The 14,567-nt window shown below is 42.8% G+C and overlaps 1 protein-coding gene across 1 annotated transcript in view; it reads left to right on the forward strand.

The window, feature by feature from the left end:
• Nucleotides 1–3,470: 3,470 nt before the first annotated feature.
• Nucleotides 3,471–14,567, forward strand: part of LOC108673134 (leucine-rich repeat extensin-like protein 5) — a 48,218-nt gene continuing 37,121 nt past the window's right edge. Inside the window, exon 1 of the mRNA XM_018160918.2 lies at nt 3,471–4,387. Coding sequence (XP_018016407.2) covers nt 3,898–4,387 — 490 coding nt within the window. The 5' untranslated portion in view covers nt 3,471–3,897. The remainder of the gene's footprint in view (nt 4,388–14,567) is intronic.

The raw sequence follows: 14,567 nt of genomic DNA on the forward strand, positions 1-14,567 counted from the left end.
TAAATAAAGTTCGATATTGTTTGAGTATCGTGGAAATTTTATCAGTAATTTGCTATTAATGTATATGTATATCCTAAACTTGGTGCTTCTTCGTTTCTGAAATTTCACAGGTTCAATGGAACAGGTTGAAATATTAATCAACTACAAATTTTACGACCAACACTCCACAAAATAACGAACTCCATTCACTGTGACAAAGAAGCGACCGCCTTCTCATTTCTTCAGGTGAGAAAAAACCTTAATGTTTATTTTCCCTGATGATAATTTCTCTCAACAGATGAGTTAACTCGAAGAAAAACGAGCAGTTCCGAAGCAATGGTCTTGTGGTCATAAGCTGCTCATTTTTACTGGAGCAATGCAATGAAAATGTCCGGTAACCAATCTTTCTGTCGGCTTTTGCTAATTATGGCGTGCTGTGATGACGTCAGCGTGCAGTGATGACGTCAGCGTGCAGTGATGACGTAAGCGTGCAGTGATGACGTCAGCGTGCAGTGATAACGGCAGCGTGCAGTGATGGCGTTGTTGTTGTTGCTGACGTGCAGTGGTGACGTCAGCGCGCATCAAGCAAGAGTCGACACGTACATGCTGGCCGAGGGCCTGCCTGGGTGAGTGGGTCTTGGCACGTGTGGGTGATGGAGAGCCGTAAGTCCAGCAAGAAGAGCGACGAAAAACCCGCAAGAAGGGCTTCTAAAGACCCGCAAGAAGAGCGACGAAAAACCCGCAAGAAGGGCGCCTAAAGACCCACAAGAAGGGCGCCTAAAGACAAGACCTGCAAGAAGGGCGCCCAAAGACCCGCAAGAAGGGCACCTAAAGACCCGCAAGAAGGGCGCCTAAAGACCCGCAAGAAGGGCGCCTAAAGATCCACAAGAAGGGCGCAGAAAGACCCGCAAGAAGGGCGCCTAAAGACCTGCAAGAAGGGCGCCTAAAGACCCGCAAGAAGAGCGCCTATAGACCCACAAGAAGAGCGCCTAAAGACCTTCAAGTAGGGCGCCTAAAGACCCACAAGAAGGGCACCTAAAGACCCACAAGAAGGGCGCCTAAAGACCCACAAGTAGGGCGCCTAAAAACCAGCAAGAAGGGCACCTAAAGACCCTCAAGAAGGGCGCCTAAAGACCCACAAGAAGGGCGCCTAAAGACCCAAGTTAGTGGAGCGCGGAGGCCAACTTGGTCCGCAGTCACCGCCCTGAATCGGCGTCCGCTAGGCCGCGACGCGCGCACAAAAGACGGACTCTAACTTGGCCAGAAGTTGTGCAGCGATCGTTGCTATCTGCAGTTCAACTAATCCTTCTGGCTGCCAGGGATGAGGAATCAAGTTCCTTTCAAAGAAAACCATCAAAATCTCATTAGTAAATTACTTCTATCCCATATTATAATTAAGTATACATTTGTATTATAATGATATAATACGCATTAGACAATAATATCTTATATAACAAAAAAGGATCTGCGTCATATGGAAATTATGATGAATGGATAAAAGTATCAACAAATTTCAATTAAGAAAAATTTAATTAAGATTTTGAAAGAATAACATCGTTTCATAATCAGCATCGCAGTTGAAAAACAGATTTATTCTAAAACGGAGAAAATGAAAGTATTATAATCCAATTATACAGGGTTATTCGAAATGATGGACCTAATTTAATAATTTTGTATTTATTTAAATATAAATTAGAAATGAATAATTTATACACCAATGGTAAGAATAATATTCGAAGTTTTTTTTTACACATTTATAAATGTTGATTATGTCCCCATTCTAAACGGTAGCCAAACATCCAAACGGTAGCCAAACTCGTCCCACACACGAGAAAGCATATCTTCTGTTACCGAGTGCACCGTAGCAGTGATACGGTGCACTCAACTAAAAAATATCGAACAGCAACAGTATAGCTGCAACAGGAGCAGCAACAGTATAGCTGCAACAGGAGCAGCAACAGTATAGCTGCAACAGGAGCAGCAACAGTATAGCTGCAACAGTGGTCCACGTGTTGCTGAGGGAGGCGCCCGGTCTCAGGCTCCGCCCCGACGCAGCTGCTGAGGTCGCCGTACAGGCGGCCGCCGCTGACCGACCAAGCGTTGGCCGCCCGTAAGACTGCCTTAATTCCTCCTATGCCGGCCACTGCAGGTCCATATAAGGCAGGCGATTACTGATTGTTCTGATGAGATATCGTTGTGTATGTGAGCGCTCACATGACAATTATCTCAAATTAGTTAAAAACCGAGTATATTGTGTAATTGTAAGCAAAGAAGCAATAAATCATATTTTTGGAAACTAATAAATATACATTATTTAAAAAATATTAAAAAGCTTTCTTAGTTTTTGGTATGAATAAATAGTCTCAAAATGAGGCCCGGTCGAATTAGGCCCATTTCAATTCATTGTTCTCATTTATATAACGCAGGGTCACGATAGAAATAGTTCACTTCTTCGTTTATATAACTGAAATTAATTAAGTTTATTACTATATCTATAACTTATTTATATAGTTATAACTATATAATTAAGTTTTTTTGAAGGAAATCAAGAACATCTCATACTAAAGAAAATAGAAAAAAGCTACTTTATTCCTTGAAACTTCACATGTTATCCGTTAGAAACTTTCACAAATAACAAGGCATTGTTGTTATTTGATTCATATTTTGTGCTGCTTCCACACATCTGCCTGCAACTTATTGAATATTTCTTTAAGTTGTTCGGCGATAAAGTTTCTTCGGAAAAGTAAACTAAAAAAAATAAGTAACGCGGGTGACCACATGTCTAAGTCCACGGAATTTGCGCCTGAGATTTAACTAACTATCGATTTTCCGCGGCGCAATCGATACGAGCGCGTGCGTGGGCCCGCTAATGGCCGAGCACAAATGGGCTGATGATCACGTAGGAATTTATGGATTGTCGCAGGGGCATTTGTGTCGTGCTAATTGTCGGTAACGGGACTAAGTTACGTGTCTTGCAGCATCTGCAATGCCTGCCTTAAAGCAAGCTGTTTCTCAATGTAAAGCGCAGAATTGGGAGCGTGTACACTCATGATTCTTACCATTTAGAGAACCGAGCCAATTATTGCCCATCTGCATTGCGTGAAGTAGCCGAGGGATCATGCAGTGTGTCCGTGATAGGATCATAGACAGCAGGCCTAGGACAGCTCTATGTAGGCCTACAATGTGGCGCAGTGCAGCAATCGGCGTCGTCTCAAGCGCTGTGGTCATTGCGTTCAACTTTGGGCTTGAGGAAATCGTGCCGCGACTTTACCATGGGAGACAAGGGGAAATGTTCTCCTTGGAATGCTTGACTGTGAGAATCGTCAGGCCTTCACTTCAAAGGCTACTGATGAAAACAGCAATAATCTGGGCGGGGCGTTGGACTGGTGGCACCAGTGGGCGGCCTGGAAGTTTGGTGGAGTGAGTGTGGGAGTCGAGGCTATATAAGGACGAGCAAGAGAGAGGTTAACACTAGGTGGTGGGCCGTGGCCCTGTGAGGATGTGCCGTCGAGTGAGACTCTAGTGACCTTCTGGCCCTCTTAAATGATCGCTCCTGGGAGCAGGGCTGCTTTGAGCTATCTTTGATTTGTATAGATCAATGATTTATGTTGTTATCAGATGTATGCTCTCCGGTGACGTTCATCTGGCACATCATGCCTGTTGACGTCAACTGTAGCTTCTGTTCATCTGTTGCTCTTGTTGACACTTTACAAGCTGTTGCTTCTCGAACACTGTTGCACCGCTTGCAGGTCTGTTGACGTTCCCCGACTCGCTATAAATGTCCACTTATCATCCGACGACTCCTGATTTCTTATCAGTGTCCTGTTGTTTGCACACGATTTCTTCGACCAGTTTACGCGGTGGCGGGTGAAGTTCAGCGCCCCTGGGGCTGTGTCGTCTCGTGCTGGGGAAGCCGTCATGCCTCGTTGCTTCCTCCCAAAGAAGGCGGCAGGCTGGGACCCACTGTACTTCCCCCCGCCGAGGGTGAGGTCAGTGTCGCCCTCACCCCACGACCATGGCTGGACTCCGCGTTCCCCCACCGCTGGGCAAACAGCTCCCTCACCTCCTCCCCCTGAAAATGGCCATCATCATCACCCTCATCATCACCTTTCTCCCTCAAGCCCAGCATCATCATCTTCGTCCTACACACCTTCAGGCTGCCCTCTAGACCTACACGTCGCCACGTCCTCCCCCAGACACGTGTACTATGGGGAAGTATCACGACCTCCCGACGGTGGGTCTCACTTGCAGCTGCTGCAGCCTCCCCATCCTCCCCTCGAGATCGTGCAACACGTCCCCAGTGACGGGGACTCTAATGACCGCATCGTGCAAGTCCACATCCCCGAGCTGCCGCAGTCCCCACAATACTACGCCTCCTTCCCCGCCAAGTCCTCCCTTTTCTACAGCGGTGAGTATCAACGATCAATTATTAATCCTGAGTATTTATTTATTTACTCAAACTACTGTGTCATTGAAACCATGTACTGTAGCAATTTACTCCATGCAATGTAATTATAACCCTAAATACTCTACTGAATTATCAGTTTAATCTATTTATTTACCCCAGTCAATGTATCTATTTTCCCCCAGTACTGCGTTAATTCACAGTAATCACTGTAATTATTTACTCTATAACTAATTTTATCACAATACATTGCACGGATAACTTTTTTACTATAATTGATGGGCCGTATTATAGCAAAAGATAAGGTTTAAATGAAATAACTTTGTGTTTTTATTTCGGGTTATAATTTTTCATCTACGACAATAAAGAATAGAAATGTGTTCGAACAGTGACTGTAGTGCATGCATATATCATAATTAATCACGAGCAGTTACCGAACAGTTCGTTTCTCCGTCTTCCGTCAGTTGCGGGAACATCGGTAGAAAATGTGTAATATCTTTAATAATATTAAAGGTCGTATTATTCTTCATATTATTCGTCGTATTATTATTGTATTATTCAGTGTTTGCTTCCAGTGTTTTAATGTAAAATGAACCAAAAAAATATAATTTCGACAATTGAAGATGCGAGTGATTTTTAATGAATGTCTTGTTTAAAAAAGTATGTTATTATTAAATTAATTCATTTTGTTGAGACACATGCTTGTATTTGATCTTTTAAGCAATTCAACTAGTTTCATCATTGAATTATACATGACTGTCAATGCCTCAGCGTTGAAGTTTTTTGTAGAGAAAAAATAACCTTTCTACGTCGAATCTTGTTACCAGGCATGCTGTTGAGAAAAATGTGCTAGACAATACATTATTCATCAATTATTTTATACATTGATAATGTATACGACTATGAATGTATAAGTAGAGGACGACTCTTAACCGAAAAGCTGCGGGTGATGTACTGATTAGCAGCACATGATTTAGAATATTATATATAAGTAATTAACCCTTATTGAACTAGAGTTGAATCCACTATTCATTGCCAAAAATTTTTAAATTAACTACTTTATTCGAAAATTTATGAGCTACTTCGCCCAAAAAATTATTTAGTGAAAACTTTCTAACGCTCTCAATAGAATTATCCAGGATTATCTTATTTTTAAAATTCGGTTAAGAATTTTGCTCAAGTTAGAACAAAGCAATTCAATATTAGGTTCACCGGAATTGGAGTTTAGGTGCCATTTTAATGTTGAATTGTTTTCATCTGAAATGCCGAATTTCTAAGGTGTCTGATGATGGTGGATGAAAGTTGTTAAGATATGGTTGATACGATAAAAAAATTTTCACAAGCTTTTAGAAATCAATATTTTTTTATGATACTAAGCCTTTTTTATATGTATTATATCTATACATTGCAAATTAAAAAAAAAGCCATCATCAAAGATTGCATTTTTACATGTAGTAAGAACACTTATGAAGATGTTGCCAACATTCTCACGCACGTATTAACGAAGCTCTGTCACTGCATGCTGATAAATAAAAAAGATAAATTAGCAGAATAGACAATAAGGGCCTTTCTTTTAACAATAACATACATGCATCGGAGTCAAGAAATCTCCCGGGAGGAAAATTCATTGATCTGCTTTGTTTTATCGGATTTTTAAAGCAGGGGTGTTTATGCGGATCGTTAGGGAAAGTGCTTGACGAGATAGCTAATGAAGGTATTTTACGGATCGTCAATGCAGAATTATTTTAACGGATCGTTAATGAAAGTGTTTAACTGGATCGGTTATACGGGGTACGAAGCATAGTTTCTCCTCAGCGATTGCCAGGCTATCTACAAAGAATTGATAGATATTGGCTGTCGGACTAGCAATGTCAAAACTTTTTTTAATCCTGCCTGGAAAAGTTTCGACTCATAAATCATGAGGTGGAAGGCGAGTATTGAAGTCGCCAGCTCTCTTTGCTGGGGCCATTACATCTGCCCTTAAAGCTGAAGACTGCAGCTGCAACAGCTGCGGCTCTCACAGCTGCAGCATAACTGCTGCTCTCCATACCGTGAGCGGTACTTCATTATAGCATCGTTAGCGCCATTAGGCCTTCATTCTCAAGTAATTCAGCCGTAGCGGCGCTCATGTACGTGCGGAAAATCGTGAGGTGCAGCCTGTCGCTACCGCAACGGACATGCGCACCTGCTCTCAATATTGTCTTTTGTGTGTCACTGTGACCCACACAATGGCAGCTGATCCCGCACCCGCTTGTTGCTCGGTATTGTACTATACTTGGTACTTTGTACGACACTCGCTTGTTAATTCATTAAGAAGTAAATTAGTTTCTTTCTTGCATCGCATCATATGGTTGTTGCTAAGTTTCAAGTGGTCTCTCCATATTTGCCTTCATAGGTATACATTTGTTTATTAGTATAGTCTTAACTAAAAATTTGTTAAACAGTTTCGCAAGCTTCCGCTGCAAATTAGAACCCGAATTCTCAGAAACATTCATTCATCTCATCTAAACCAATCCTCTCAAGAAGAATGTACTAAAACATTGAAAAATATTGTCTATAAATTTATCATACCAAAATCAATAAACAATTTTTGCTGCGTATTTAATAAATGTAAAAATCTGCTAAAAATCAACCGCGGAACGCAGACTGACCGCAGTGGTGTGCATCGTGACCGTGGGCCGCAACATGGCAGCGTCGCGTCGCCTGATTGATTTCATGCAAATATGGGCGGTGCGCGACCAGGCTCATAAAAATCATTCCTGCCCCACAAACTGCCCTTAGAAAAACAGACTCGAAAATACGAATTCAAAGGCAAGCAATATGCAGGGGAGACGAAAGTTCCTGCAACGCGCGTGAGCAAAAAGATGCTGCGATACTTTATTGGTGAAAATGTTCACACAACATATGAGCAGAGATGCTGTTGCAATATTTAATAAATAAAAATGTTTATGAAACATATGAGCAATGGATGTTTAATAGAATAGATAGCTGGAGGAAAAAGTTCCTACAGCACACTTGAGCAAATGATGCTGTTGCTATGCTCCAGAGAGACCGCTGCAGATTGAGCAGACCACGACAGAATCTACAGACCATTGCAATGCGACAGTCCACTGCAGAGTGAACAAACCACAGCAGAGTTAGCAGACCACCTCAGAGTGAACAGACCGCTTCAGAGTGTGTAGACAGATTTCGCGTGAGCAGACCCCTGATGAGTGAGCAGACCCATGCAGAGTGAACAGACTACTGCAGAGTTAACAGACCGCTGAAGAATGAACAGACCGCTGCAGAGTGAGCAGACCCTTGCAGTGTGAGCAGACCTCTGCAAAGTGAGCAGACCCCTGCAGTGTGAGCAGACCCCTGCAGAGTGAGCAGACCCCTGCAGTGTGAGCAGACCTCTGCAAAGTGAGCAGACCCCTGCAGTGTGAGCAGACCCCTGCAGAGTGAGCAGACCCCTGACAGACCCCTGCAGTGTGAGCAGACCCCTGCAGTGTGAGCAGACCCCTGCAGAGTGAGCAGATCCCTGGAGAGTGAACAGACCCCTGCAGAGTGAGCAGACCCCTACAGAGTGAACAGACCCCTGCAGAGTGAACAGACCCCTGCAGAGTGAACAAACCCCTGCAGTGTAGCAGACCCATGCAGAGTGAGCAGACCGCTGCAGAGTGAACAAACCCCTGCAGTGAAGCAGACCCCTGCAGTGAAGCAGACCCCTGCAGAGTGAACAGACCCCTGCAGAGTGAGCACGCCCCTGCAGAGTGAGCAGACTTCTGCAGAGTGAGCATACCCCTGCAGAGTGAGCAGACCCCTGCAGAGTGAGCAGACCCCTGCAGAGTGAACAGACCCCTGCAGAGTGAGCAGACCCCTGCAGAGCTGAAGGCCGCTCATCAGACGGCGTCTCAGATCTTTCCGCTCGTCAGCGCTCCGACTTCCCGAAAAGTTTTCTGATAGAAGCTGAGTTCTGAGCGCAAAAAATATAAACTGAAGGAAAAAAAACGATAATCTTGTGGACAAATGTCAGAGCGAGTAAAATCCTTCAAGTTCGACCAAACATCGCAAGTTTCCTGATGAATTTTGCACGCTTGTTGCATGCCAATTGGATCATAGGCCTTCTCTGTAGAATGGCAATAGGGAAGAGTTCCTTTATAACAACGTGACCGTGAACAATTTAGAACTTAGAAAATGCGGATGATTTTGTACTAAAATATTTTAAATTGATTAAAGTTAGGCTTTCGCTCTGCGATAGTCACATACATCACACAGCTGTATTACCTCAGTCATCACACAGCTATACACCCCAGTCACCACACAGCTATACACCCCAGTCACCACACAGCTGTACACCCCAGTCACCACACAGCTTTACACCCCAGTCACCACACATCTGTATACACCACACCAGGTGTCGCTAAATACGCTGTTCATCCCCCGCGGCCGGCGCCCGTTTTTCTCCCGTTGCTCTATAATCAAAACTTCGAGCAAACAGTAATGGAAGACTACGTAAAAAATAAATGAACTCTGCAGCTGTCGGTGAACATTTTCTTTCTGACTTCTGCAATGTTACCAAGGACGTGAGGATAAACCACGAATATTATTCGTAACAATGGCAACTATGAATGGTTTGCGGAATAACGGCAACAATTAATAACTGCCATTTCTCTTCTTTATTTCAGTTTAAGCGAAAAGAATTACCGGTCACGTTCTATAAGTTTGAGAGAACTTTATCTGTTTGAACATTTAAAAAAAGTTAAAGAAGGTGCATCAATAGTTGAATTTTACCAAGCTAAAAATGAACGTTAAAGCGAACTCCTTGACGCTGTCGTCACTCAGGGGTAAAGAAAGGATTCAAAGGTAGTATTATCCTGTTCGGGGTATTATCCTAGCAATCGATGTTACCCTAGCAGTGAGTGTTATCCTAGCAAGAGGTGTTATCCTATTATCCTAGCTGTGAGTGTTATCCTAGGAGGTGTTATCCTAGTGGGGTTGCGAGGCGGGGAGTATCGGGTTCCTGTCACACGACATCCCATTGCCAGTGTTTGCCGGCATAACTCAGGCCTTATCGGCTATAGTTGTCGGGCCCGAGACGCGGGCGTTGGGCGACACGGCGGGTGAACATCTCCGAGACTTGCACATAAATACCTGCCTCTGCCCTGCAGAGCGTCTCTGTAAGTCAGCGCCGCTGAACTGCAGAGCGTCTCTGTAAGTCACAGCACCTACACTGCAGAGCGTCTCTGTAAGTCAGCGCCTCTGCACTGCAGAGCGTCTCTGTAAGTCGCCGGCTCTGCACTGCAGAACGTCTCTGTAGGTCGCAGCATCTGCCCTGCAGAGGCGGCTCCGAAAGTTTCAGTGATCGAAATTAGTACAAAAATCAGATAAATTAATTTAGTTTAACATTCGTGATGCTTAGGGGTTCTCTATTTCATAAATAAAGGACCACTGCTCAAGTTAATTAATAGAATTTTAGAGCCATAATCTGCGTATATTTTAAATATGTCAACAAAATTTTCAACGGACTTGATGTCGCTATGGGTACCTGATTAGATAAACTACAAATATTTTAGTGCTTTAGCCACTGCATTTTTAATTTGAAGATGCTGTTAAAATCAAGTATTTTCATGATGCTGAACTGTCGCAGTCATCCGGTGAGTTTTGAGCTAGTCTGCCGAGGCCGCTAAACTGTGATGCGCTCACCGGCCAAACTTGCGCACTAACTTGGACATGGAGGCTGCCTTTGATGCGCACGGTGCGCACGCCCAGAATAACTACCGTGCCGTTTACGTGCTCAACATACCTGAAATAATTAGTCCCAATTGCCACTTTCGACATCAAAGGAGAAAGTCGTTAAAGAATTCGATAAAAAGGAACCTCCGTTTACCAGAACCGATTAACATGTGATTAAAATGGATGGGAATTTAAATATATGAGTTTCTGGAAAAGAATTTTCTTGATATTTTTGAGACTGTGAGTAATTCTTGCAAGATTAAAGGAATGCATTCGGGTACAGAATGTCTGCGGGTTGTGCTTCTCTGAATAACTTTACAGGTGAGAAGTGAAGATGCCGGGATAAATACCCAGTTGGCCAATGTTCACACCTGTCTGGTTTTTGATACGATAGAAAAAGTATAATTTTCTAATTACCTAATGTACCTAATTTTCACCGCATTTGAATGCTAGAATCAACATTCGTGGCTGGGGAACTATGAAGTTCAAAATCGCCCGTATTGTTCTAAGGCACGCTCGCTGCTTGCAATTTTCGAGTCAGTTTGTTTTTCGAGTTTGTTCATCACAGCTATGATGAACAAAGAATTTCGTTCGTGGAATTGAAATCTAGCTTATAGATCAAATAGTTTAGAAATATTGGAATAGATTTCCAAGCTTGTAGATTAAAACAAAAACCTAGTGTTTATAATCTCGACTGAGCATTGTTATGTGTCATGTATCCACAATTAAAATAATTTTTTAACGCCTTCAATTAACCGGTGGCCACGAAGCTTATTGTGGCAACATTTCGCGGAGCCGCGGCTACGGAAGATGAGCTGCAGCTCGTCAGTATATCTTAATGATTGACCTTAATGATTGACTTCAACGATTAGCTGTGTGTGATGGTTTCAGTTCCAAATAACTATTGAATGTGCCGGCCACAATATGGCAATTGATTTATACTGTCCAGAGTACCCACGGTTAACTTAAGTCAAGTGAGTTAGTGGGTTATATAAATTGCTTCATTTTACCTGGGTCAATCTTTGTTTTATTGCCTAAGACCTGTTGCCTTACCTGAATTAGATTAATTTTTTTCTTGTCGTTTGAAGCATACAAGAACAACAACGATAGCGACCTATGTTCGTTTTTTTAATACGTGAGAAGCCTTGGACTTTTTGGATGTGTCATTATTTACATACTCATTGCCGAGATCGCCAAGCTATTTTGCTTTCGTACTTATGAGAGGGATAATCGTACTCGTTCTTCTAAGTACCGAGATAAGTCTCGGTACTTATAAGTACCAAGATCGTACTTATAAAGGGATAATAGTACTCGTACTTATAAATATCGAGATAAGTCTCGTACTTATAAGTACCGAGATCTTACTTATAAAAGGGATAATTGTACTTGTACTTATAAGTACCGAGATAAGTCTCGGACTTATAAGTACCAAGATCGTACTTATAAAAGGGATAATAAGTACTTGTAGCCAATTTTTACTTGCATGTTAGCTAGATGACTCATTAAACTGTGAACGTTTTCTGGCATCAGGCTACACGTCTAAAGGGCAATTGACAAAAAACGTTGGAGGAGAATTTTAAATTTGGCGCAATTTCAGAAATTAAACTCCCCCAAATATCCTAATTTATTTATCTTTTCACGTTACCTAAGTTAAAATGATTTAGATTTATTGCATTAATGGAATTGCTGGGCATTTCTGCACCCAGGGAAGTTTAATGTTAATTCTAACAAAACAGAATCAAGTCTGAAAATACGAAGACACCGCGAGCTAAGAATTCAACTGAAATTAAAGTAGTCTCTTTAGCTCAGAGAATAATTTAGATATTATCTTATTTAGATGTTGTAATTTAACGAATGGAAAGCCTTCAAGTTTCACGACCATCCATAGCAGAGCAGAGCAAAATTGCGTCCAATTAAATAGAATGGAAGCAGATTCGCTGGCCATGTAGGAAATGGCAGGCCATTTGGTGGCCATTGAGATTTATTTCGATGGAAATTTTATTGTTTGCCTCAAGGAAAAGTTCTGCATCTGCCATTCATGGGACAGGTGGACAGATAACAGCTGGATAGATCAGTGGCCAGAAGCTGGAGTGTAGCGTGTAGCAGGCGTCTTGTTAGCGTGCAGATGGAGCGTGTTATTAGAGTGCAGATGGCGCGTTGTTAGCGTGCAGATGACGCGTTGTTAGCGTACAGATGGCGTGTTGTTAGCGTGTAGATGGCGCATTGTTAGCGTGCAGATAGCGTGTTGTTAGCGTGCACATAGCGCGTTGTTAGCGTGTAGATGGCGCTTTGTTAGCGTGCAGACGGCGCGTTGTTAGCGTGCAGACGGCGCGTTGTTAGCGTGCAGACGGCGCGTTGTTAGCGTGCAGATGACGCGTTGTTAGCGTGCAGATGACGCGTTGTTAGCGTGCAGATGACGCGTTACGCGTTGTTAGCGTGCAGACAGCGCGTTGTTAGCGTGCAGATAGCGCGTTGTTAGCGTGCAGATGGCGCGTTGTTAGCGTGCAGAGTGAGTTGGAGAAACATGCTTGAGCGTGAAGCGGAAACTTGTAGTCCATGTTTAAGTAGCGTATGTATGACGAGGAGTGTTAGCATGCAGGTAATGCAGCGTGCATAATTGTAAGTGCATCTAGTAAATAGCGTGAAAATAACGTGTAGCCATCGAGGTAATAACATATGCAGTTGTCTTTAGGTAGCTGACATTAGTCTTGAAAACATAAATTTTTTTGCAACAGATACGAAAATTACTTGAGTCGAGCGAGTATTTATGATTGTGCGATTTTACTAACTTTTTTTTTAATTTGCTTCAGATTCACTGCGGGCTGTAGTGTTTCTGCATGCAGTTTCAAAATAAAAACTCGTGATTTTAATGAGAAAATAAATTCACGGTTTTATGAATTTGTTCCATACAATAAATTAACATAAATCTCTTATCTGTGGGAATTTAATCGCCAAACTATAGTTGCGAAATTAATTATTCCATATAAAGCAAACAGTTAAACAAATCACGGAATTATTCTGCCGACATACACGTTGTGCAATCACTGAGGCATTTATTATTGTTTGTAACGTATTACTCTTCATCCTAAATATTCAACACAGGACAGTTCAATCATTTAAACTCAACTTTAATGCAAAACATAAAGAGCTTTCATGCCGCGCGTTGAACAGAACTGTTGAGCCAGGATGGCTGTAAGCGCCAGAATAACAGAGATAGAATGCCACAACTCAGCACGCGGGCCATTGCAGCTCACATTTAGCATGCATTAATGACATAACCGCTCATCAGCCGCTACAAATTGAAGTTCTTTGCCAGCAATGACGAGTAACGAGCTCCAGCCTGCCCACCGTCCATCACGTCAGTCCTGCGCGCGGCCACTGACGTGTTGATGTCGTGTCGAGGTATAGCATTGGTAATCACGTGACACATATAACGTGCCTTATATTGCTTAACGTGCTAGCACTGCCGTGACTGTGCTGGAAATAACGTGCCATATATAACGTGCCAGCACTGCCGTGACTGTGCTGGAAATAACGTGCCTTATATAACGTGCCAGCACTGCCGTGACTGTGCTGGAAATAACGTGCCTTATATAACGTGCCAGCACTGCCGTGACTGTGCTTTCAAGTACGTACCTGATATAACGTGCTGGCTACGCAATAAACTTTTTGTCCAATTGTTTGTATAAGGAAATAGGAAAATGGCCTCTGGGATTATATTTTTGTTGAAGGGCTTGACTGTGCTTTGTTTATATAAATATAATATTTTATAACATGCAAATTTTGACAGAAGAGCAAACTAGAATTCAAGTTTTCCGTACATAAATATTTTAATACCAGGCGAAATCTTTTGTGTTGTTTTTCTTTGGTTCAATAAACTATAGAAACTTTTCTTATAGTTCAGGCGGTAATCGATCTATGAACGGAACGTTCGACTGCAACAATGCAATTAAAGTTTGTTTTAACACCGAGCCGAGGAGGTGAGAACGTCGCCAGGCCTGTGAAGAATGTGGTGACCTGCTAGTGCTGTGTTTAATTAATTGTTGCTTGCTGAACTGTGAGACCACTGTACTGGCTGTGCACCAGTCCACTGTACATGCTGTGCATGAGTCCACTGTACTTGCTGTACATCAGTCCACTGTGCTTGCGGTGCACCAGTCCACTGTACATGCTGTGCATGAGTCCACTGTACTTGCTGTACATCAGTCCACTGTACTAGCAGTGCACCAGTCCACTGTACTTGCGGTGCACCAGTTTACTGTACTTGCTGTGCATCAGTCCACTGTACTTGCTGTGCACCAGTCCACTGTGCTTGCTGTGCACCAGTCCACTGTACTTGCGGTGCACCAGTTTACTGTACTTGCTGTGCATGAGTCCACTGTACTTGCGGTGCACCAGTCCACTGTGCTTGCTGTGCACCAGTCCACTGTACTTGCGGTGCACCAGTTTACTGTACTTGCTGTACATC

The sequence above is a fragment of the Hyalella azteca genome, unplaced genomic scaffold (genome assembly GCF_000764305.2).
Source record: "Hyalella azteca isolate HAZT.00-mixed unplaced genomic scaffold, Hazt_2.0.2 contig7398, whole genome shotgun sequence".
In the NCBI taxonomy this organism is placed as follows: Eukaryota; Metazoa; Arthropoda; class Malacostraca; order Amphipoda; family Hyalellidae; genus Hyalella; species Hyalella azteca.